Here is a 24941-nt window from a genome sequence, read left to right as displayed (position 1 = left end):
AATGTAGAGTGCGGGTAGGGGTGGGGCAGATCAACAGGATCCAGAAGAGTGGACCAAGGTCATGACTGGATAATAAAAAAATGGCAAGGAAGGAATGCTGGACATCTACACACAGAACTGCTACCAATAATGTGTCAACTAAGGTGTCTGTAATGGTGCTTTAACAGAGCAGAACACAGGTGAGAGGCAGCAGACCACTAAGCAGACACAGGTGGGTTGAATAATCTGATCACTGCTTCAGCAGGCATGGAAACAGACAGAAACGTTATTCTCAGTTTAACTTTATATTTTAAATATTAAAGATTGAACGCATTCAACTACTAAAACGTTTTATGGACATAAAACTTTTCTTCTCTGTATGTCCCTAAACCGCACCCTCTCCTTTAAGGCAAAGACGCACAGACCAATCCAAGTTCAACTTTAAGTCCCCGCTCATTGTTTTAAGGGGATTAATTCTGATGAGTCAAACCTTAAAACTAAGTTACTTTCTCCTCACAACTAATTGGTAGACACACAGAGAAAAACTTCCGACGAATCTGTCCACATGGCCTCTTTGGTTCCGACCGTGAGCAAGACCGATGACGGAAGCAGCGACCCTCTGACGTCTCCTGCTGCTGATAAAACTCATGTCCCCCCCTCCTGCAAGCGAGAAGCACCCAGGTGTATAAAGCGGGAGCAGAACTGTAGGAGAACAGGAACAGGCAGATAGAAGTAGACTGGATCAGCAGTGTGGAGCTGCAATCAGTTGCTCAGGATCAGGAGAAGAAGACCCGAAAAACACAACCTTCCGCAGAGCAAATGTAAGATTTTTATTTTTAAATTGTAATTTATGTCTTCTGTTTTTGCTTTGGTCAACATTTGGATGGAGCTCTCTAAATACAAACTTGTAGAGTTTAGCTTCATGTAAAACGCTCTCTACGGATTAAGCAGGATCTCAACACATTAAACTATCATATTCAGGCAACAGGCGGACATTTCTCCGCTTTTCTATCAGATTGACTTGCTGTATTGACTTGAGCAATTGCGAAAGTTTACCAATGATCAGAAGCCAAACTTATTAAGAATCTTTATCTAAAGCAGCGAGATCTTTCTTTTTCATTAAATCAGACCATTACGCACACAAATACGTTTACGCATAACCAAAATTTAGATGTTTTCTGCGTTCCTCAAACCATTTTCTGGTAAATGTCTGACCAATCTATCAGAAATTTACCTGAAAAATAAGGCGTCGAATTTAACCGTTGAATATGCTGGTTTATTGTTTACTGCTCTTTGGAGACCCGTGCGTAAATGCGCACACGACACCGCGCGGTTCGTAAATCATCGCCACATGAACGGGCTTTGGATCGGTTGTTTCAACCGTTCTGGGCAAAACGCTGCCCCATTTGTGCACCTCTCAGTGAAATTAAGCCAGTTTTAGAGACAGATAAACTTTAAAAACTGAATAACATGCCACCATTTCCATCCTCAGGTGTAAAGCAATGGTACAACGGACCGGCCCCCACCTGCTTCTCCTAATAGCCCTGTGCAGTGTGTTATACTCCCAAACTCTGAGCCTACCGTACACATCCATGAGGTAAGCACAAATCTTCAATACTGAGCAAGGCATGGCACACAAGACATCTGTAAAAATATGTAATTCCTGATCACCGAATTTTAATGTATCTCAGAGGCCACCCTTAGCTATGAGAAGGTCTCCTAAAATCAATTGCCCTCGGTTCCGATTAACATTTTGCCCATTTATGTCACAAAAACATAATTATTTTTTCTCTCCCAATAACAAATGCTTGGCGTTTGGATCATATGTACACGGTAACCAGCAGCACCAAGTCAGACCTGATGGGGCTGACTGATGCGCGTCTGTGTCCAGAAACAGATGCCCGGACGAAGTCAATCTAAGCACGTTTTAACGCGACTGCCCTCTGATTGTTTGCAGACCGACGAGACATGCAGACGGTTTGTTCACCAGCGGATATAGCAAACTCCTGGGGCAGCTGTCAGCGCGGAGGTACCTGGAGTCTCTGATCGGGAAGCGCGTCAGGTAGGTGTTTGCACTCTGGGCATAGCTCTGAAGACTGAGGCACTGCAAAACGAGGCATGCGTGCCGTTTTTAAAGGGAAACCAGATGCTTACACTCTTTTAGGAAGCTTTATGTAGACGCTTGAGATTCAAATGTGCGAAATGTGTGTATTTGGACTCTTGGAGCATGTTAAACAAATCTAATTGTCTGAAACAGAAACATGGAAACGTATTAGGGTAGACTTGTAAATGTACAAAAAGAAACACAACTCCAGTAAATAAATTTCAGAAAGCTGGGGGGAACTAAATCATTATTTTGGACACAACCATAAATACTGTATTGCGTCAAAAAGAAAATATGTCAAAAGACAAAAAGCCCTTCTAATATAAACGGCACAAAAGATACCTCAGATATTCCAAGTAAGCTCACAATGAATTTCTGTTCTTAACAAACATGAAAATAATCTTGGGTTTAAAAACAAAGAAAAGGGAAAACAAGAATAAAGCAAGCTAACAAACTTTTCATTTATTGAGTATACTCCAAAATGCGTGGGAAGTAGTCTAGACTTGTTTGATGCCATCCCTTCTCCAAAACGCATCTGTTACAATGTTAATTGATCTGAAAAGAATTGATACATCAAGAAGAAGCAACAATCTGACAGAAACTTTCATTAAATTCCATACATCTTCCTGATCTGTCTTTACATAGAAACATGCATACACAATGCCCACATGAACCATTTTGAAGCTAAAAAAAAAACACCCCTTCAATCATGATTTCATCTCTGCACAACAAATGAAGACATTAATGTTTCCTGATAATTATGGTTTTAGTTGTTTTCTCTGAGCAAAATTTGAAGTTTTATATTTCACATAATTAAGCTCCTGAGTGTTGATGGTCCCTTTAACCCTCCTTGTAATTCATCCTAACTCCTCTTTTTGGAAGAATTAAAAAGTGAAGTTGTATTTATTGCCTTAAATGGCAATGCTGTGAAAGAAAATTATCTATAAAAGGGAAGTGAAAGAGAGAAATCTCTAGTTTTTTTTTTTTTTTTTTTTTTTTTTGTCTGTTTCATATTTTATGCCTGTGCAAATTCTCAGCTATTATGGTCAAGATTTCATTTTTCACTTTACCATTCTTCTTTTAATGACTTATCCAAATATTCATATTTTTCAGTTTTTGTTTTTAAGAGATCATCTTCATTCCCATGAGTTCAATTTATGACTTTATTTGTGCCGCACTTGTTTTCAAAATTATTAAATTTGACTGACTTTTGCTGATTAAAAAAAAAAAGTCAGCTTGAAGAATTTCCGATAAAAGTGAATTTTGTTCTTTTCGGATTTAAATTGTTTAGAGAACAAATTAATGTAACTTTCCGACAGGAACAAGGAAAGGCGGTGATAGTTTTATTTCACTGAGGATTGTTCAATTCATCACGAGAGGACCAACTGACATTTGGAATGAAAAGCGCTGACCTGCTCGATGATGCATTTTGTAATTGGTTAAACATTTTTAAAGGTTAATTTATGCCGTAGACGCTCGCTGTTGCATGCTTCCAAAAGAGCCAGGGAGAACTCTCACACATATGAACAAGAGGATAAACCATAGAGCTTGACTGTGCACAGAGATGTGCTGCTCTCTGAAATTTGGCATCGCTCTTGTGTTTAGTGATGACCTGATGGAGGAGCCGGTGAAGCGCCACTCAGACGCCATTTTCACAGACAACTACAGCCGCTTCCGGAAGCAGATGGCAGTCAAGAAGTACCTGAACTCTGTCCTAACGGGAAAGAGAAGGTAGGAATCCCTAAACTTCTCATATTAACACTAGGGCAGAGTCAAAAGAACCTTAATGGAAACTTGCCATTGTGCATTTTTGTAGCATTTTATACTTTAAGATCTACAAAAAAGCAAGACATATATCACACGTATTTTCCTTCTACATGAGTTCACATATGTTTTTGCATGCAAGAGAAATTTTCTCACCAGTATCGACACAGTAAAGTGAGAAACGTAATAGAGTGACTTTCTCTCACAGCCTAGAAGATCCTGGAACCAGTGAACCGGAGGAGTCCAGGGATGAGCCCAACACTTTCCAGGAGAGCTACGATGACATGAACGTAGACCACCTCCTAAACAACTTTCAGCTGGTGGGTCCATTTAAATCTTCTCAGTACCACTGAACCCTTCTCCAAAAACAGATGTAGGTAATCCACTGAATCTTGAGCAGGAATGTAGAAAACATACTTTGAATTCAGATGTAAAAATGATGAATCAAACCAATGCTTAACACTTCATTTCTTACATTAAACATCAAGTTGAATGAAGATTTTATCGGTAAACACATATTAATGGGAGCGTCACAGGAACATGTCTGTAAAAATGAATTGTATCAACAGCAATTTTTTATCCTTTCTTTTTTGGCAACATAATAAACAACTTGTTTAAAACTTACTTTGCTTTGAGTCTGTCACACGTAGTCTTGCAACAAGTTTTTAACTATACTACCATGCCCTTAAAGTAGCTTGTTAAAAGCCAAATGATAGTGAGGCATGCCTTGGGAGAGTTATGGTTTTAGCATGATGCCATTGCATTCTACATTAACAGTAACTAATTTGTGTAAATGCATAACAGAGTGGATTTAAATCCTTTATGTATAACAGTAACATCCAATCCAAAAGTGCCCCTCCATTTTTCTTAGTTTCACGTCACCTCACAACATGGTGCACCATCCATCTACAAAATAATTAACTTTAAATCCAGCTGGAAATAATAATACATAAAATCCTCTAGATATTTAATAGTGCCTTTACTGCTTTATTTTATTTGAGCAAGTACAGGGAATTGCTTACTATATTAGGGCTGTAGAAGTATTGATTTCCATTTTCCCCCCTCCAAATCAATAATCACTTTCTTTTTCTCGTTTGCAGCCACTCTGAGGAGGGGTCCACTCTGGAACGAATACCTCAACTCATCCTATTAAAAATGCTAATTGCAAAAATAAATAAATAAATACAGTTTTAAAAAAATGCACACACATAGTATTTAATGCAAAGGACATTCTGAAGGGGATTAATCTACAATGATATGTTTTTCAGTGTGGTTATTTATCTATCATCTACACAGTACATGTTTACACTGTATATACACCGTATGTATTCAGGCCATGGTGATAGCTAAAGATGCTGTAGACTGCACTGAGCAACATGTGTGTCTGCTGTCAGGGTTGGTTGGTCAGAAATGCTGAGGTGGGAAAAGGAATGGGTCCATTTACATCCAATTAAATGGAGTTTTTTTTTTGTTTGTTTGGGGGTTTTTTTGGACTGAATATGAATGTCCTGATTTTCATCTGTGCAAAGTTAAAGGGAAGTCGGGTCTTAAAGGATTCTCACTGGTTCACATGATGCTCAGTTGAAGGGTCCATCTGATTTTTTTTTTTTTCAATCCCCATAAGCTTTTATTTCCACTTTGAATACATTCTAAAAGGCATGATTTACCATTCTCTTGAACTTGTGCTTCCCGTTTTTCTCAACATGTCTGAAAGAAGGTTGTTAAATGTAGGAGTCCATACAAATGCAGATGACCAACATATTTTTCCTCCTGATTTCAGCCCACTGATAGCTAGTGGAGCTTAACAGGCCAACCTTAAAGCAAAAGTGCATTGACTAAACAGTATCAAATGCTTATCAAATTGACTTTGAATGTAAATTCTTGACCCAACTAAATATTTGGTTTAAAAGGTATAGTTCACTTGACATATTTTTGAAAGTTATGAAATAGATTTTGCATATGGCATCTGTTCAACAAAACTCTATCATTGGAAAACGTGGATTTATATTGATTTAAAAATTTAATCTACAAGCCAAACTCTAACTTTCAGTAAGATCTTCCAGTCTGTTGACTGAAAAAGGACCTCCAATGAGTTTTAGAAAAATATCTATATTGAAATGTTTAGGGTTAAATACAAAACTTGGCAATTGTACTATAGAATGAAAAATTGTTATAAATTTTAACCATCTTTTCAATTCATACCTGATGGTGTATTTGCTAAGCATTTTCAGAGATTGTGTATGTGATCTTTGGGTTATTGAAAAAGGAGACTAGAAGGCAAAAGGAGTAAACACTGAAAGGACACAGATGCATTTAATCACTTTATACTATTCAACATGTAGAGCAAAGAGGTTTTCATTGTGCATAGAACTGCCTTCAGTGGCACATATAGTGATGTGGACACAACTGACCAAATAAAAGATGTTGGTTTATTTTTCAAAGCTGAGTCGTTTTGTCTGGCTGACTGTTTGATGAACACACACAATTTGTCTCATTTACATTTGTTTCCAAAATCCCGTAGAGGCAACTTTTTAAAAAATTTTTTTTTTAGTTTTCTGATTAAACTGATCCCTTGAGGCAACGTTGCTATCTGGCTTGAAGCTTGAAACTTTAGATATTATGGATGAAACCCTTTTGCATTTTATATTCCATGATTAACTAAACATATCTCTTTAAAATGTTTCCTAAAATTCACAAACCCTTGCATGAGTTCCAGCTGACTTTGTTAGCCCAAAGGTCAACTGGTCCGACGTCATCTGCGATGTCAAGCAGAGGATGGCAGCGTCTTGGGATATCCGAGTGAAATGCTCTTTTCTTTCTCATATCACGAAGGTAATGTAAAAACATGTGGAATGTTCTCGTCATCAAACCATAAAATATATTCAAACACAAAAATCCACAAATGTGTTCATTCTGACTAGATCTCTATGACCATGATTTGCCTCAACAAAACCAGCTGTGCTGCATTTGGGGCTCCTGTAAAAAATAATACGGTTGATTTGGATTCAAAATATCTTTAAAATGCTGTAGGTGAAAAAATCTCCAAAATTGTTCTGTTTTTTAAAAAAAGAAATTTAGACCATGTACATCTAAGTTAGCCAAAAAACAAGTTTTCACCTGTAGTTCTTGTGTTTGATGTAAATATGCAGCTACAATGTAAATAAAATATAAAAATAAGAATTTAACTAACTGAACATATATGATGCATGTGTTTAAATAAGTTTCTGCATCATACAAAAAAATTATCTATCCACACTAGAAAGTATAAAACTAAGATTACATACCTACAGTCCACTACCTACAGTCGTGGACTGTAGGTAGAAAAATTCACTTCAGTACCATGGACAGTTACAACTGTCGATGGGAAAAATAAAGGAAAAAATAAACAATAAGTGATTATGTTTCATTTTGTCTTAGGTCTTAGCTCTCCTGAACCAATTTTCTTGGCACCTTGTCTTTGTCTAAAAGCAGTGAGCAGACAGGAAGGAAGTAGCATTGCGGTGGTACCAATAAACAGAGCCAGTTTATATGAAACCGGAGCTCTTATGGCTTTCTTCCAGCAATAGCTCATCCAGGCCAGATTTTTGAAGAGCACAATGAATAGTTTTATCAACAAATCTCTCTCTCGCCTTGCTCAACCAGTAATTTAAGGTGGAGCACAATGCCTTGGTAGGTGTACAGTTGTGCTTTCTCTAGCTGTCCATTTCCCCATTTGATTTAATTTAGTACTTTTTATTGTGCTCTATCTATTGTTACAGATGATGGACTGGACATCCGCTATAAGAAGTTAAAATTTTGGGATTTTATGACCCTTTTTTTTTAAACAAACCTCTGAGGCCTTCACAAAACAGCTGTATTCATACTCAGTGATTTACACACGAAGGGGCTGTATTTACTCAGCTTCTTTAATAATAAAAAAACAACAACTTTATTGTCCCCAGAGGGGCGATTTGTTTTGCAGCCAGCAAGAACAAATTCAGAGGAAGAAATCAAATATAAATGAAATAAAATAAAATAAATAAATAAAAAACATTCGCAGCAATATTGCAAACGTAAATGTCTACTAGACAGGTCAAATCACTGATACGGCTCACACTAACTGGGACAAATGAACATGTCTACCATTTTGTTTTGCACTTAACCACCATGTATCTGTGAGTAGATAGCAGCAGCCTGTAATTACTGAAAAGAGGGCTGCTTGGGATAGCCTTAGTCTTCCTTAAAACTCTTGTCCTGTAGAGCTGTGAGAGCTCCACAAGACGTATATTTTATCTAGGTGTAGCAGATAATGGGGGCTGATTGCAAATGGACAAAGCACTTGTTCAGACTTTATATGGAAAAGATGTATCACTTTTCTCCCACCTCACAAATATAAGCTACTCAATGTTGCTCTGTCACATTTGTTTCCAAGGAACTGCGAAAAGATTTGTTTTAGAATGGGTAAAAAATGTGAATCGGTTCAATGAGTATGAATGCTTTTGTAAGCCACAGTGACTTCTTTGATGTTAAACAACAGATTTAATAACGATATATTTTCTGACATAACTCTTCATGGCACAGAGGTTAAAAAACCCTGAAAATGCCTTGTTGCATATTAAATTATATATATATATATATATATATATATATATATATATATATATATATATATATATATATATATATATATATGTTTGTGTGTGTATATATATGTTTGTGTGTATATATATGTTGCATAGTCACTAAATAACTTTTATATTCCTGAATTAAACTACAGACATTGCCGAGCTAAAACACCTGTTCTTCCCTTCTCATAAAAAGTTAAATAGATAAATGCAAAAAAAAAAAAAAACACAAAATCCACAGGAAACACAAACAACAACAACAAGAGGTGAGTTTATGGCTTTCATTTTAGTCTTCTGTTGGATTTTCTTTTTTAGATTAAAATACATCAGTATTCATCAGGCTTCTATTAAAGAATTTTAGCCACATGTAATTATCAAGAGGTTTTGTGAAAAAAATATATATTTCTTGCCAAAAATAGTGTTGGTTATAAAATCACCCCTTCTTACCACACATGGACAACTGCAGACTAGTACGTCTCTGCACAAAAAAAGTTTACTTTGTTATAAAAACACCTCTATTGATGAGATCATCACAGCTTTCCAATCCAGCCCAACATCACGCCTCTGCTTCGACTTCAGCTGGTCTTCGCAGCTTCGGTGAGAGGAGTTCATCTTCCTCATGTGACGCAGGTCTGCTGTCTCGTGTGTAAAGACCTCTGTGACGTTTAAAGGCGTAAAAGTTGTTGCTTTGGGAGCTGTTGTCATGAGCTGCACCAGAATGTGAGTTTTCACAGCTGTGATTTGTCAGGTGAAGAAAGAAAAGGCATACTTCTCACTCGCCTCTCCTTAAAATGTGCTAAAATTCGACGTCAGGGATATGTGACGCTCTTGTTCATGTTTGCTTTACTCTTCTTTTTTTTAAAGATTTTAAAGTGTGTTTACGTAACATATTTATTTAGTAGCCAGATGGGTTTACATAAGAAGGAGGTTTTGAGCAATTATTAAATCACATTTACACACCCAATTTGACACCAGCTGCTGAAGGGAGAAGCAGCAGCATTTTTGCCCTTTCAGACCACCACTATTTTTTTCAGAAACTGCTTTTGTATAAACATTTTCTGTGTAATTAGGATTTCTGTTCTATGACCCAAACTTGGAACAAAATCAACAACTTTGTTTTGTTGTCTAGAGATGCTGCTGTTGTCGTTATCCCTTGAGCATTGGCGACAGCAGTAACTGTGGTTCATTTAAATAGTTTTCACACTTATTTCTATATCCACTTGGCATGCCGATTTGTCCTCCACATGAGAAGATCTGGAGTTTGAACCTCTGTAATTTCTCACTTTTTTTGTTGTTGTTGCTCTGTAGTTTATATGTTGATCAATGAACCACTTTAAAGAATAAATGGCTAGCTTTACCTTGAAAACTGTCCCTGGAGCACTGTTTCTACCAGTGGTGAGGAGCAAGAAAACAACAACACATTAAGACTTATTGTGACTTTGTATACTTGTCAGATTTAGGGAGGGATCAAATTTCTTTTGGTCAAAATATGATGGAGCAGAAACTTCATCTGTGGCCTAAGAGGCTAGGTAATTTTACATTTCTGACTAGAGACGATCAATCAAATGCAGCCCCGATTTGTTAAAAATAAGTAAAAAAAAAAAAAAAAAAACTTTGCTGTTTTGTTGCTGTTTAAATACGAAGTGTTTAGCACAGAAAAATAATCAACTGCAGTGTCACTGACCACCATAGTGAGCAGCTATGATTTTTTTTTAAATGAATACACTGAGCACATCATAGGGGGGCCGCCCACTCCTTATTGACAAGAGTTGAAAATAAGCAATGGGAAACCTATGCAATAGTGGCACCTCCAGGCACTCTAAGTGGAGAGCCATCGTCCTGAAATCAATGGAAAACATTTCAAAATCAAGTGCAAATGTGTGGAATCAAAATGATCACGGTCTTGTTTTTTTAACTGGCACAAGAAAGCATGAGCACATTTCCCCTGTTTTAGTCTGGCTGCACTGGTGGCCTGTACATTTAGGATACATTTTAAAGTCCTTTTATTTGTATTTAAAGCATTACACGGCCTTGCACCACTCTACCTCACTGAGCTGCTGCCTTCTTATTCCCCCTCCCACTCTCTCAGGTCAGCCGACCAGCTGCTCCTGAGCGTCCTAAAGACTAATGGGAAGCTTTGAGGGGATCGTGCTCTCTCTGCTGCTGCTCCTGAACTATGGAACCACCGGCCTTTGGGCATCAGACACGCCGCCTACCTGTCAGCTTCCTAATCACTTCTTAAAACCCATCTCTTCCCTTTGGCTTTAGGCACCATGTAAAATGTTGATTTTTTATTTTAAATTAAGATTGTTTTAATTGGTCTTACATGTTTATTGTTGTTTCTGCATGGAGTTTGCATGTTCTCCCTGTGCATGCGTGGGTTCTCTCCGGGTACTCCGGCTTCCTCCCACAGTTCAAAAACTGTTAGGTTAATTGGCCTCTCTAAATTCTCCTTAGTTTGTACGTAAATGGTTGTTTGTCCTGTCTGTCTCTATGTTGCCCTGCCATAGACTGGCTACCGTTCCAGGGTGTACCCCGCCTCTCACCTGTTGAATGGATGGATGTTAATTGTTTGTTTTTTTTGTTCAGGCTTTTATTGTGCACTGTGGCTGCTCTTGTGTTTTGTTGACTGTGACTGTACAACATGTTGGTACTATGGTTGTTTAAAAAGCTTTATAAATAAAGTTGGTTTGGTTTTCATGTGGCTCATTTTGTTTAAGCGAAAGTGACAGCAAATACAGTCAGTAAAAAAGTGCACCTAATGTCCTATATAAGCTTTTAGTGTGTACATGATATTGTCATTACCATGTTCTGAAATATGAAAAATCTAACCCCGTGAAGTAGCTTAAAAAATTCAAAAAGGCATTTGTAAGACCAATAAACAGAGCTGAATTAGAAAGGATGACTGGTTTAATACAGGCTCTGCAGGTGTCACGATCCCCAGGTATAAGGCTTGATTGTATTTTTTTTTTATATTCTCGGGATCGTGCAGTCTTCAGTTTTCATCTTTTTAGCATCACTCAGTTTGTAGATTCTGTTTATTCCTTCTTGTTTCTTGTTCTTGTTAGATTTCTGTTTTCCTCCCTGATTGTCATATCCTTGTCACACTGTCACACTGCTCTGTACCACCTCCAGATGTTTCTATGCCTGCCTTCCCGGTGTTTCAGTTACTGTGAGTTTGTTCATTTTCAGTAAACATCACGTTTAACCCACTACACTCTGCACTTGGGTCCTCCATCTCCAACACCTGACAGCAAGTCAAGGAGTACATAAGCCATTATGTAAAATATATTGGTGAAACTTGCAAGATTTACAAGGCTGACAAATAATTGTTTCTGTCAGTAGGTAGCATCACATATCCATTATAGTTAATTAAATATGTTTTTTATGTGTCTTGTCCTGGCAGGTCAGGCAATGATCATAGGTGGTCTGGTTGCTTTGCGGTGTCAGGGCAGATTCCATCTAGCAAAGAATTTAATAGGATATTCTTAACGTTTCATAATTGCCTGAACTTAAGGTATCTGGTTCACAAATTACAGTGGGCAGCCGCTAACAGTCACTATACATAGATCCATTGATGACAATGGATCTATGTATAGATCCATCATGCTTGGTCCAGCTGATGACCAAGCATGAGTGTCTCGTAAATGATACACTGATGAATGAATCCACGGTATATACCATAAATTGTCAAATATTTTCACTCGTCCGTCCTACTACATTAATTGCAGTGGTCCAAACACTTCCGTGGAGACAGGAGCATAAAGCCCAACCCCAAGACCCCTACAGACTGCTTCGGCAAGCAAGGGTAAAGGAATTTTTAGCTTTCAGGAGCTCAGTGAATTCCAGGGTGTTGCCGCGATAGGATGCCATCTACCCAAATAAAATAAATAAATAAAAGGTTAGGAAATTTCAGCTGTTAGATGTATTATAACAATGGGGAACAGTAACTCAGCCATGAAGAGGTAAAAAAAAAAAAAGTAAAATGTCAGATCTCAATGCAGTGGGTATCTGTTTTCCGGAGTGACAATTTATGTCTCTCTTTGTGGCGCTCAAATGATGACGTTGAATTTGATAGTTGCCAGGAGAATGGCCGGATTGCTTTGTGGCGAGTGTTGCTGTGAGGGAACTGTGATGTAAGGCTGTGTTTAAGGAGTTGGGCTTGGCCCCTTTGTTCATGTGAAAGGAACTCTTAAGGCTTTTAGTATACTAAGAGGTTTAAGACAGGCTCATAATCTCAATTGTATGGTAATAGTTCGAAGGTAGTCTCTTTCTGTTCCATCACAGGTGAGCACCAGTGCACAAAGTAAGTCATGGATGTCTTAGTGTAGAACAACTTTACTGACATACAGACTCCTAACCTAGATGCGTTTGAGCAACTATGGGATGAATTAGGGCAGAGACTGAGAGCTAGGCCTTCTCGTCCAACATCAATGTCTAACCTCACAACTCCACATGGGGAAGATCGGTCAAAATCATAACAAAAAAACATCTAATAAGCCTTTCCTGCAAGAGTTCCACAAAATAGGTCAGCATCACTTTTAAATCTCTGCATTAGAGAAAGGATGTTACTTAAATTAATATATGTGTGAAGGCAGGTGAGCTAATATTTTTGACAATAAAGTCTAAGTACATGAAATATGATCATGGAAGTGTTCTTAAACCATAATAAAAAAAACATTTTGGAAAGACCATTTGGGAAACCTTTGAAACCAAATGTTCTGAATTGCTTTAAGAAACCAGCAAATGCAAACTAAATGTAAAAAGTTTATATATTTTCTAACAGTTTCAGCACCCATATGACTCCAATGCTGTATTTTGTTAATTTAACTTTCGAAGAAGTTTCAAATCTGACACGGGTTAAATTAAAATGCGTTGCGTTGAGAAAACACAAAAACTGAAGAAAACAAAACAAAATTGTCTGCAAAAGTGTAGTATTTTGCACAAATTCGTAATAAAGATTATGTTATTTAAGTCTACAATAACACATCAACATGCCTGCCCATTTATAGTGTGTGTCCTCCCGCTAACCCTCCATGATTACCGACTGCTTTGTGGAGAGGCTTCACTCATTAAATATCATCACCGCTGATCTTAATGGACCAAACAGAGCAAAAACAGACAAGAGAAAAGGACTGCTGCCTTTTAATACCAAGCACTGAATATATGTGTGTTGTTTCTTTTCAGACAACTAAATCAATAATTCTGCAAAAGACATGCTTGAATCTACAAATTCACAAGTAAAGGGAAGCTCATTAGTTGATAACACCCAAACACGGCCATACAGCCAAAGTCTTTCATAAGAGAAGATGCTGACCCTTCCTTGGATCAGTCTGTGTGCAAAAGAAAAGAAAGTTTGTGTGCTGAGTCACACAGAAATTAAGGCCCTTAAAATAGTCCGAAAACATTTTCTTTAATATTTGTTTTGTGGTTCAATGGGTAGCTTTTACAGCAAGAGCAAAGCAAAGGAAACATGGGCATCATGCATTGGGGAAATTTGGAGAGAGTATATGAATTCATGTGGAACCAACATGCTTGATAAAACGTTTTAGTTAAACTGGGAAAAGCCAAATACTGACAGGCTAAAAGGGTTACATACTCACTGACAGCACAGTGACGTATCTCGATCCTTGTGCTGATACAGAGATGGGGATCAGGACAGAAATCCAATTAAACTGCCTTGGTGAGCTTTAACTGTTGCTTGATTTAACTGTATTGGTTTAACACTCTTTAACAGTGTTAGCAGAAAGAGAACCACTGGGTTCCCTGGATGTCAAGTTGAAGAACATTATGAAACAAATGAAAAGCATTTTATGGAACATCAAGTCCTGTCATGTGTATCAAGTAAGTCAATTATTTATGACACACTTTTGTCATGTTTTGTAGGTTATTAGTATGACCAAATGAAGACTGGAACTTGGGATGAATAGGGTGGAGGTTTCATAATAAATCCAAAAATCTTTCAGTACTTACAAAAGAAGAACAGGAAATTGAGCTGGGGCAGATTGACAGGCAAATAAATTAAGGAATCCAGCAAGCAACACGATTAACAGATTAGACCAGATATGGAACATCTGCGGCAGAAAGAAAGCAAGAAAACTGTGGGAGGGCGACTAATTAACACAAATAAAACTACTAACCAATTGGAAAGGAGTGACACTGTCAGATATCAGAGGAATAAATCCAAATTCGCAAAGAACAGAGACAAGAGTAAGCTAAGAAACTAAACACAGAGAAATGAACCTTGTATGGCAACTTTATTATTAAAACTTTATCATCAGGCATCATCCTCGGGACACTGGCGTAAACAGTTAAACAGATTTCAACCAATGAAACAGGTGTGACAATTTGCACACTTTTTAATTTGGATGAATATTACTCAATGTTTTTGACTCACAACTTTGATAAATTTCAATGATCTAACTACTCTCTGAAATTTGGTGAATTGAAATATCTATAATGTTTTTATTTATTTATTTATTTATTTATTTATTTATTTTTTACTGGAATTAGTGCAATTACTCAAACAAACATTTACTTTGTTATTGAAATATATAGTGTGATACTGATTTGGACTGTCTAACTGATTTGTTAATTTGATATTTTACAAACAAAATGGAAGAGCAAAAGATCTTCATCATCAACAATTCATAAACAATGAGATAATAACAGCATTAAATAAAAAAATTGCTAATGCTGGATCATGTTTCTTTATATAGACTACATTTAAAACCTAAGTGTTACATGGGATTCACAGGGATACACTCTCACAGCTCCTGTTATGAATGTAAACAAACCAGTTTCAAAGACGCAGAGGACCCCCCTCTGTTACAACAGTCTCCTCTGATGGCACCCCTGTGAAGCAGAACATCATTAACAAGCACCTTCACCGTCACAAAACCATCAGATATATTCTCAATTTCAAAAAGACACTAATATTAAGGCATGAGTTTATACTGAAAAAGTGATAAACTTTCAAAATGAAAATAAGGTGATGTGTAAATGTTTTTGAAGGCACCCAGCCCAGCTAACATGTTGCGTTAGCAACGGGGTAGCAAGAGCTAACGCAGCATTCGGACGCTTGCTAGCAAGTTTGACTTTAGCATTAGCGCTGTTGCTAAGTAAAAGCGGTAAATTATAATTCCTTCTCGGACACATAATCATTGTCAAACGCATATCTGACAGATGTGGGTCAACAGAAAGAGTAGTCATCCTGCAGTTGGAAAGTTGTGGGTTCGATATCTGTTTCCTCACAGGTTGATGTGTCCCTGGGCAAGGCACCTTACCCCAAGTTGCCAAGCAATCGGTGCATCAGTGTATTAAGGTGTGTGCATTAGTGAGTGCAACTGGGAAAACGTAGCTCTAGTGCAAAGTGCTTTGAGTTGTCAGGGAGACTAGAAAAGCACTGTGAATTCAGCCCTCTTAACGATTTAAATCTAAAATCTGCTACAAGTATGAATGTTGCTTTAACCAAGAGGTGCAGAAAAATCCTACGGGTGCAGCTGAACCTTATTTCAGATTATTTATTACTGATGGCAGATCTAAACCCAATAAAAAGCTATTTCAATTAATCAAGGGGTGTGTATACTTATCCAACCAGGTTATTGTAGCTTCTTAATGATTAATATTTTTTCAGATGTTTGTTTTTCAGTCGAATTGAAATAGATATACGTCAAATTAAAGAGGTGAAAATGCTTAGAAATGATTTATCATATTCTTAACATTTTACATAACAAGAACCTGGAATCTCAACGATGGAGTCAGCTGTGAACTGGGGTTGTTTGTTTTGCTCTTGAATCATTTCCTGCTCCATTCATGTTTTGCTGCAGGCACTCGAGTGACAGCCTCATTTCTGGGCTTTTACAGTCCCGCTTTGGTGACATCCAGCCAATTGACCTGTAGAAGTCACTGCACATCAGGATCACCAACCCAAAAAAAGAATAGAAACACATCACACATGTTCTGCGTGTTGCCTTGTCATGCACCAACCCTCATTACTTCCTCTGGCCTGAGGCTGAAATGAGCTAGAAGCAGAAAAAATGTGAACTTTAAAGTGATAAAGTGATAAAAATGCTGGAATGCTGACAGACAGGAGGAGAGAAGAAGAGATATTGGGAAAGTAAATACGGAGATTTCACAAAGTATTGACATGTCTTATCTGGGACACTTTCAATTTCAAACATGTAGGCTGTCAGAGGTTTTTGTTAAGGTCCGGTTTGTTATTAGACACATAGCGTCACCTATACACATGTGACAGGCTGCTCTAATGACTTCCACAGCCAGCAGGCCTGATTGTGTCAGGGATGTGCCTCCGTTCAGCCTCCGATCAATAAATCTGCCGGATAAATGATCCCGAGTCGCCGAGGGAGCGAAAGGCCAGAGTACGGATTAATCAGCAGACGCCACCACAGCCCTGACACCCGCCCAGACTCTCTACAACAAGATCCATTTTACAGCCTCATCATGACATTTTATTGTTTGTTACATTAACTCGTCTGTGGCCCTCTCCTTTCTTTCCACCCAAAGTGACCGCTTTCTATTTGATCATTTTTCAAGAGAGGTGATGAGGACCTGGAAAAGACTTGCAGTATGACAAAGACCCTAAAACCCATAATCCCAAATTATACTGGAATGGTTAACATCAAATCATATTTAAGAGCGAGACGGTCATAGCCCAGAAAACCCAAGTCCAACTGTCAATCTGTGGCAGGACCTGAAATTTGCTGTTCACAGATGCCCTCCATCCAGTCTGAACTGAAGGGAAAAGGCAATTTATCCAGCGCTCATCATCAGACTGTTGAGTCCTGGATCTTTTCAGAAAGACACCCACACAGGGTTGCACTGTTGGGGGTCTTTTTAGACTTTGCAAACGGTTTCCTTGTCATCTGATAGCAAATTTAGCTTAGTTTCATCGTAGTTTTCCTCTCACTTTGTTTTGCGGTTGCAGTTTCAGAGACAGCAGTGGGGGCTCGGCCTGATTTTGCTCTTTCTAACCTCTTCAAGACATGTTAATATTTAGGTTCCTGCTCGGTTCTTTCTAAGCTTAATATCATACCCTGTCCTGGCCATTCTTGAAGTCTAATAATAAGCATTTCCTTTAAGACAACATAAACGACGAAAACCAAGCACAGGTCAAGTGCGAGCCACCAGAATTGACAAAGACTCCTGGATAGGTGTCGAAACGTTTTCAGAAAGAACTGAGCTGAAGCCTGTTTGCTGTCAAAGACAGGTCCCAAATGAAATTAGCTTGTGATGCTTCAATCACAGCATCAAGGTCTTGAACACAAAAATAGGATCATTTTGTAAAACTATGTTGACATTGTCAACATAGTTTTACTTCTGTTTGAACAGACATTTCTGTTCAAACAGAAATACAACGTGAACTTAAAGCTCTCACTTACTTGAGTCGGACAGGCTTGTCTAAAAATATGGCACATCGACAACATTCACACGTCCTAGTTTCCTTTACCAGCTCACCTAAAACTGTGTCTATGTTTTAATGTATGCTTATCATGGAAATCACTCTGAGTCATATTAAATTTAGATTTTTCTTATTTATTTAAATAGATTCAGACCATCCACCCATGGGTTATTTGGGGTTAATGGGTTAGGTGGCTCTAACTCCCAATTACCGCTGAGTTTGGACGCATTCCAGGTAAAGCTGTAATCAGGTTACATTAGTAAAGACAGAGGCTCGGGTCTGTTTATTGAATCAGTGCACACCTGCTCTGCCTGACTGGAAGGGGCTGTTTTCTGACAGCCACAGGACTTTCCCTGCCACGGGACATCCCACCGACAAACAGCAACGGCATCCACACCGGAGTTAAATGAGAGCTGACTGCTGCGTGCGTTTGTCATCGCAATCAAAACAGGCGCACGGCAGCTCCGCTCCGAGAGGCAGAGACGAGAGACAAATGGGTCATCTCGCAAATGTCAGGGGTAACCATCCAGTCTCGGTGATGCTATTTGTAGATTCAGAAGTCATCTGGGCGAGGGACGGCTGATTCAGCCCAACCTGTTCGAGGGGAAATTGCAGATATCCTGGGAGGAATTTTTCAACACTTGGTGAGTGGATGTTTTGGGCAGGTGCTTTTCCAGAGCTCCAGGTCAGATGAAGAGATAATTGAGATGTCATCACGCAAAAGCTAAAAAAAAACAAAAAAACTCAAGATTTTCTAAACTCATTTCGACTGAAAGGAAGTAGAAGGGGCTATCCCCAGCAGCTATTGGGCAAGAGGACATCGTGGACAGTCCATCACAAAGCAGCATAGAGACACAACCAGAGAGAAATTAACACCATAGTCATGTTTTTGCACTACAGGAGGAAGAGAGCCCACACATGCATGTGGAGAACATGCAAACTCAGGCCAGGATTTGAACTAGGGGCCTACCAACTGCACCACTCTGCAGCCTGCCTTGTACCCATCTCTCATCATGACTGGCTGTAAACGTGCTTTCCCTCCTTGCAATTGAATTGACTCAGTCAGCGATGTAAATATAAGTGTTTACAACTGTAAAGGACAAGTATCCAAACACAAAGCTTGATTTATCCATCAACCAAAACTCATAAATGAAACGTTGCCTGGAAAACAATGTGTGAACCTTTACTTAAATATATTAAATGGCAGAATAAGTATCTGCATAAACAAATAAAGATTTTATCAAGCATAATGGTTATTTCTGGACTGAGGTTGCATTTAAGGGTGCTACATCTCAAACTTAAACCACTTTGTTTAATGCGTTGCATGAAAGCTTCACGGTGAACCGCCCCGCCTGAGAAGGTCTGACCCGGTGAACCAGTGTGAACTGGAAAAACCGGCGCTCATGTTATATGCATGAGTGTAATTGAAAAGGAAATAACTAGTTCATTTAAAAGCTGATTTTTAAGATCAACCTAAAAGCAGGACCATTAGGTGTTAGATCAGATCTTGTCCTCCTCACACACCCTGGGGAGGAAGGGCATTCAAATTACTTGTAAGTTAGGTTCTGAGTGCATTTTCACCCCAGACTTGACAAAGACAACTAGTTGAGCAGCTCCCTGACCTAGTTTTCCCGAGGTCACAAAACGGATGGCCCGAGTCACTGAGGTTTCTAGTAGAAAGCAGATGGTGCCGTCAATTACAGCAAGCAGGCCCAGAGCATCACACCGCCTCCACTTTGACGCTCACATCCATGTTGTCTTGCTGAACGGCTGTTCTTCATGACCTCCAGGACTTGTTGTTGATGTGGTCTTGGGAGAAATTTCTGAGGTCCAACACTCCCGGGGAGGTTCTCCGCTCCGTTTTCTCTTTGTGTGGATCACCTATCGTGGTTTTTTGGAGTCGCAAAGCGTTAGAGGTTGTTCTGCAACGTTTTCCAGACTGACAGTCAGCCGCTAACCAAATTAGTTTAGTTGTGTTGCTATTTTGAGAACTTTCAGCCTACTTCATGCTGTCAGAAAAGCCATTTAAATAATCTTATTTTACCAATCAGGCAGCAGCCACGTGTGTGTGGCGAATTACTTCTACCCAAATAGGTAGTTACAGTAAATTAATGAATTAAAAAGGGGCAAAAGCTTTTCCAGGAGGCCAAGTTGGTTTGGGTAGTGTTTTTTTCCTCTTAGGAAATTAAATAACTTAAAAAATGCATTTAATATTCATTCAGGTTATCTTTATGCTATTAACAATTTGGATGATCTGAAGCATGTGACAAAACAGACAACAGTAGTGTGTAAGGGGACAAATGCCAGACCCCAAATATTTACTTTTTACTGAATTTATCACTGAAGGTTTTGGCTGAAATTTCTATAAATATGCATAAAAAAAAAAGGAAAATTAGGTACCAAACAGCAACATAAAACTGAATCTGGTTTGTAGGTTTAAAATACGATATCATGACCATTGATAAGAAAAGCTTTGAAGAAAACAATACTGCCCTCTTGTGCAATAAACACCAATTATTCTTTTAGAAAAAAAAGAAATGCCATTTTACTGAAGCCAAAACTCAAGCTACGCTTTTTAGAAACATATTTGCTTTATCAGCTGTGAAGGTGATTTTAGAGCCTGGAGGAGAGAAAACGGGAATGTTGCCTCTCTAAACACAGTCATTTAGACGGGTACAGTGGGACTGGAGTGAAAAATACCCCGTTTCTCAAGCTTTGAAGAAGAAAAGCACAAAACTCAGGATAGATTTATATGTAAATATCTATTTACAGGTACAGGTTATACAAATGCAATAGAACTGAGCAAAACCAATGTCAACATTTATTTAAAAATGTGTTTAAAAGAATATAAAATGAATATATATTCATACATTTTCAACTTTAAAAATTATATAAAAAAAATAATAATCTGAAAGTTAAATACTTTCCATTTCTTTCTTTTTTTCTTTTCTTGGGGGCCCTAAAAAAAACTGTTAGGCAACAGTTTTGGGTAGATTGTTCCAGCAGTGCTTTAAGTGCTTGTTCCATTTGATCACAGTTTGGCACTCGAGTCACGCTCGCGTTGAGCTCGTGTAAAAGCTGTCCGAGGTTCAAGCGGAGCCCCTAGCAGCAGAGACGTTTACATCAGTTAAAAGAGTCAGTGAATAAAGGGACGGCGTAAACCGTCATCACAAGCGCCTGATGCTTCTCTTGCTGCGCGCGCTCCCCGCGATGATCGGGCTCTTCTTGGAGGTAGTGAGGCACGAACTGGGTTTGACTGTTCGGCACGGGGCGGAGCTGTGGTAGGGCTCCTGGCACCGGGTGCAGAAGTCAAAGAGACAGCTGGAGCGAGTGCATTTGGCCCTCTGTGTCTCGGGTGAATGGACCGCAGGCGAGTTGCAGCGCCTGCAGGAGCGCAGAGACTCGTGCTGCTTCAGACTGCTGGCAGCCTGCGAATGAGAGCGACAAATTAGGCTCAGTTAAGGAATGCTTTCAAAAAGCATGTGGCAAATTTACCTTTGATTAGAACTAGAACGAAAGAGACTTACTTGCACAAATTTGTCAAAGCGTTCACACTGAGGGTTGGGCAGGCTCCTGCAGCTTTGCGTGGATGAAGATTGAGAGGAAGCTGGTGTGCTTGAGGAGGCCAGAGTCTGCATGCAGGACAGTACCATCCTGGATGCAACGACGTCTCTCGTCAGACCAGTAGCAGGTTGTCTCTGAGAGCTTCTTGACTCCTAAATGTCAAAAGTTACATTAAGCAGCATGAAAACACGAATCTAGCAGGCATAATATTTAAAAACAGCACTGAAATATAGAGTGCCTAACAAAATTGTTTGAACCCTTTCAACATTGTCCTCTTGCAACCATTTGTTGCGATAGATCAACACCTGGTAGTGTATATGTCTGGGGAAAAAAGCTACATTTTCATCTGAATCTGAAAAGTGCGGCATATAAAGGTGTGATCTTAGCAGCCTTGTAGTTTACACGTCTAGCAGCCAACATTTTTGGCCCATTCTTCACAAAGTAGCTCAGACCCATATTGGATGAAGATGGTCTAGAGATAAAAAGTTTAAAGTGTTGCTAGGGCGAACCTCAAATCCTCCCACTAGAACTTCTCCGTGCATTTAGCTCCAGCCATCTTCCCATCATAATAAACTAGAGTAGGAACCACAGCTGAGGGTGTCCACTCAGACTGCTGAACTTCAGCAAAGGTCTTTTTGTTTTTTGGTAGGTGTAAGATGGAAGGGCTTTGGAGAAGAGGCTGTAGATTGCTATCACACAGACTTTTTAATTCTGGGCAAACCACCCTGTCCCCAGGATATCTTTTGGCAAACTACAAACCAGACTTCTTGTGGCTTTCCCCTCTGCACTCTTCCATAAAGGTCAGATTGGCCTGTCAACAAACTGCTCCAGGGTTATAGTAAACCTCTTGGCCGTTTCTGTTATCAACAGTTCACTGGTTGAGTCAGTTTAGGTGGTCCACCATATCCTGGTATTTTGTGGCTGGGCTGTACTTTCTGTATTTTCTGATCGACTGAACATGATCCTGGTTGTTCTGTGACAATTATGCATGGTGCCATCACAAGATGCATTCAATTTTGCAGTTAATGATGACACACACAAAAAAAAAAAGAAGAAGTTTAAGGGCCAAGAATACTTCTGCACGGCGCAGTACACACGGCAACAGCTTTGCATACTATCTGGGTGTTCGCATTGATTTCCTCACCCTGAGAGCCTGCTCAGCTTGCTGACACCTCCTCGTAGCTGCAGAATCCTCACATATGATCTTCTTCCAGGTCCTGCTCACCTTCTTACAACTATAAGGGAAAAAACACAAAGATGTTAAAGCAAATGTTAAAAAAAAAATGTCCAGGTACACCCAGGAGTGTCCCCCCCATTGATGGTTGTGTTGGTCTAACGGCTTTTGCCCTGATGGAAGAACTTTAAAGGTACCTTATGAGGTCCATGTCTCCCAGCAGGGCCAGGATGTTGGTGAGGATGCTTTTCATGTTCCTGGCAAGCAGAGATTCAAACACGTCGATGTACTCGAGGCCTATGGACCCTCCGATTACTCGGTCCAAAAGATAGTCCTGTGCTATCTTTGGGATGACACTCCAGTCATACCTGCAAAATTAGAACATCCCCGTCACTAAACTGATACAAACAAAAAAGTTAAAGGGGTGCTTAAAACGTAAAAAAAAATCTTTACTGCAATATTACCTCTTGCTCTTCTTGTAGCTCTTAGCGAGCTCTGCACAAACAGCCTGTTGGAATCTTAAAATAGGCAGATTGGGGCCTGTGTGATGGTTGGTGGGGGTGGACGACAGAGCTACTGTTGTCCTTTCATGGCGATCTACATGTGTGAAAGCTGCCAGCGACCCTGGAAGGCTGGCTCTAATCCTCCCTTGACATTTTGAGGGGGAATTATTCGCCGAAACAGTCGTTCTCTGGTGTGTCCCATCTACGTGGGCGTCTTCGTCGTCGACGTGGTGATCTATTTGGCTATTGAGCAAAGACAAATAACCACTGTCCTCAAAGCATTCGTCCAGGGTCCCATCGTGCACCCTGCTGGTGCTGTTTTCCTTGTTGTGAACTGCGCTGGCGTCGCCCTCGATGGGAGCCAACACAGTGGCCTGGGCATCCTGAGACCTGATGGGGACTGGCGCTTTCTTTGGGGAATCTCTCAGGTAGAACTCCTTGGACACTGCAGCGTCAGCGGGGCTTTTCTCCATCGTGTCGTCCTTTGTAGACTTCATCACGGGGCATTTCATGGCCACTCTTTTTTTTTAGAGTTAAAGACGTGTTCTGGCTGAACGGTATGGTGATCTCTGCAGAGACACAAGAAGGGGGGAGAGAAGTCAGGGATCGTGTACGTGGGGTGGACGCGACGGGCGCTAATCAAGTAGCATGGCTGCTTTAGACGAGATCTAAGCTTTAAGGACGAGCACATCACCATCATGTGCATAATAAATGTTAAGAGTCTCCTTTCATGCTCACCGATCAGATGAACTAACGGTACGAGGCGTCTTAAAAGTAATAGTCGGTTTTGGCGCGATGCGGATTTGGCGGAAAGATAGCGTAATGGTGACGTAAAGAAAGCCAGCTTGTATCCCCCCCATCTACGCTTTAACTGTGTTTCAATATAAAAAGGAAATGGGCTAAATCCCCTTTACAACAGGCTAGTCAAGCTAATAATGGCGCTTTTATTACCTTCTCTTATCGGTATCTGTATTTAGGCGGGTGCATTACGTGCAAAGCCGCCTAGAGCAAAGTATCAAGCTGAAGTCGAAGTAATAACGCTTAGTTTTGCATAAAAGTTGCTTTAGGATTTCCGGTTATTTCCCGGAATAACGTGCGCAATGCTCTAAACCACAAGAACAACAAAACAGCGAGGATGGTCATACACAGACTTGCTAATAAAATCCTCTGAAACTGCCTCACAACGATGTCCGAGTTTAGCTTCAAAGATGTTACATAAATATTCATACCTTGGGTTATTCTCCTAAAATAACGTCGAAAAAGCTTCCTGTTTCAGTTCTTTCAGCCCTTTCGGGCGCGCTCTCTTCCAGCAGGTACCCGCTTTAAAATCCACTAGCTCGGAGAAAATCCGCCTGTTTCTTCTTCTCATTCGAAATCCGTGCGCAAAGGCGCAAACCAATCATATTAAAGCGGCTAGCTTCCGCTTTGCAGAATCAACCAATGGGGGTGTTAGGTTGCCCGGAAGTGACTTTTTTTCACTCCCTTTTTCTTATTGAGGAACATCTTTGTTTACAAATACAGAAAAAGGACACGGAACAAAACACAGAGTATGAAATAAATCATGCAAGGGCTATAGGCTTCTCCAATAAGTACATTGGGGCAAGAAAAAAAAAAAAAAAGCTAAACAAGAATACGCAGGACGTGGTGCAACTGTTTTGTGTCCCGACGTGAAACACAGTTGGGGGCTGGAAATAAAAAAAAATAAAAAAAATAGTGCTGTTCCATGCCCGATTTGTAATCGGTCTGGAAAAAACGGTATCAGACACCCCTAAAAAATAGTACAAAATACCCAAACATCTTGCAAATACACACGTTTGTGGTTTGATTT

The 24941-nt window shown here is 39.5% G+C and overlaps 2 protein-coding genes across 2 annotated transcripts; one reads left to right on the top strand and one right to left on the bottom strand.

The window, feature by feature from the left end:
* The first annotated feature begins 342 nt into the window (after positions 1-342).
* On the top strand, positions 343-6293 carry LOC105937188 (vasoactive intestinal peptide). The gene is made up of 6 exons (XM_012878377.3): positions 343-800; positions 1472-1576; positions 1937-2041; positions 3689-3814; positions 4056-4167; positions 4948-6293. Coding segments are annotated over exons 1-6 (459 nt in total). The 5' UTR covers positions 343-798; the 3' UTR covers positions 4957-6293.
* Positions 6294-20615: 14322 nt separating this feature from the next.
* On the bottom strand, positions 20616-24503 carry fbxo5 (F-box protein 5). The gene is made up of 6 exons (XM_012878421.3): positions 24343-24503; positions 23075-23682; positions 22808-22978; positions 22581-22671; positions 21400-21588; positions 20616-21300 (listed from the first exon to the last, which is right to left on the bottom strand). Exons 2-6 carry the CDS (start codon positions 23623-23625, stop codon positions 21040-21042), a joined length of 1263 nt encoding a protein of 420 aa, XP_012733875.2. The 5' UTR covers positions 23626-23682; positions 24343-24503; the 3' UTR covers positions 20616-21039.
* Positions 24504-24941: the final 438 nt, after the last annotated feature.

The sequence above is a fragment of the Fundulus heteroclitus genome, chromosome 22 (genome assembly GCF_011125445.2).
Source record: "Fundulus heteroclitus isolate FHET01 chromosome 22, MU-UCD_Fhet_4.1, whole genome shotgun sequence".
Classification (NCBI taxonomy): Eukaryota; Metazoa; Chordata; class Actinopteri; order Cyprinodontiformes; family Fundulidae; genus Fundulus; species Fundulus heteroclitus.
The sequence above is the reverse complement of the archived record's forward strand: the minus strand, read 5'-3'. Positions and strand labels throughout refer to the sequence as shown.

Coding starts and splice junctions, on each gene's coding strand:
- LOC105937188 (XM_012878377.3), top strand. Junction 1,577..1,936: donor CTACCGTACACATCCATGAG/GTAAGCACAAAT, acceptor GATTGTTTGCAG/ACCGACGAGACATGCAGACG. Junction 2,042..3,688: donor CTGATCGGGAAGCGCGTCAG/GTAGGTGTTTGC, acceptor TCTTGTGTTTAG/TGATGACCTGATGGAGGAGC.
- fbxo5 (XM_012878421.3), bottom strand. CDS start 23,625: ATGAAATGCCCCGTGATGAAGTCTACAAAGGACGACACGATGGAGAAA. Junction 22,979..23,074: donor AGCTACAAGAAGAGCAAGAG/GTAATATTGCAG, acceptor CTAATTTTGCAG/GTATGACTGGAGTGTCATCC. Junction 21,301..21,399: donor GCTTTGACAAATTTGTGCAA/GTAAGTCTCTTT, acceptor TCTCATTCGCAG/GCTGCCAGCAGTCTGAAGCA.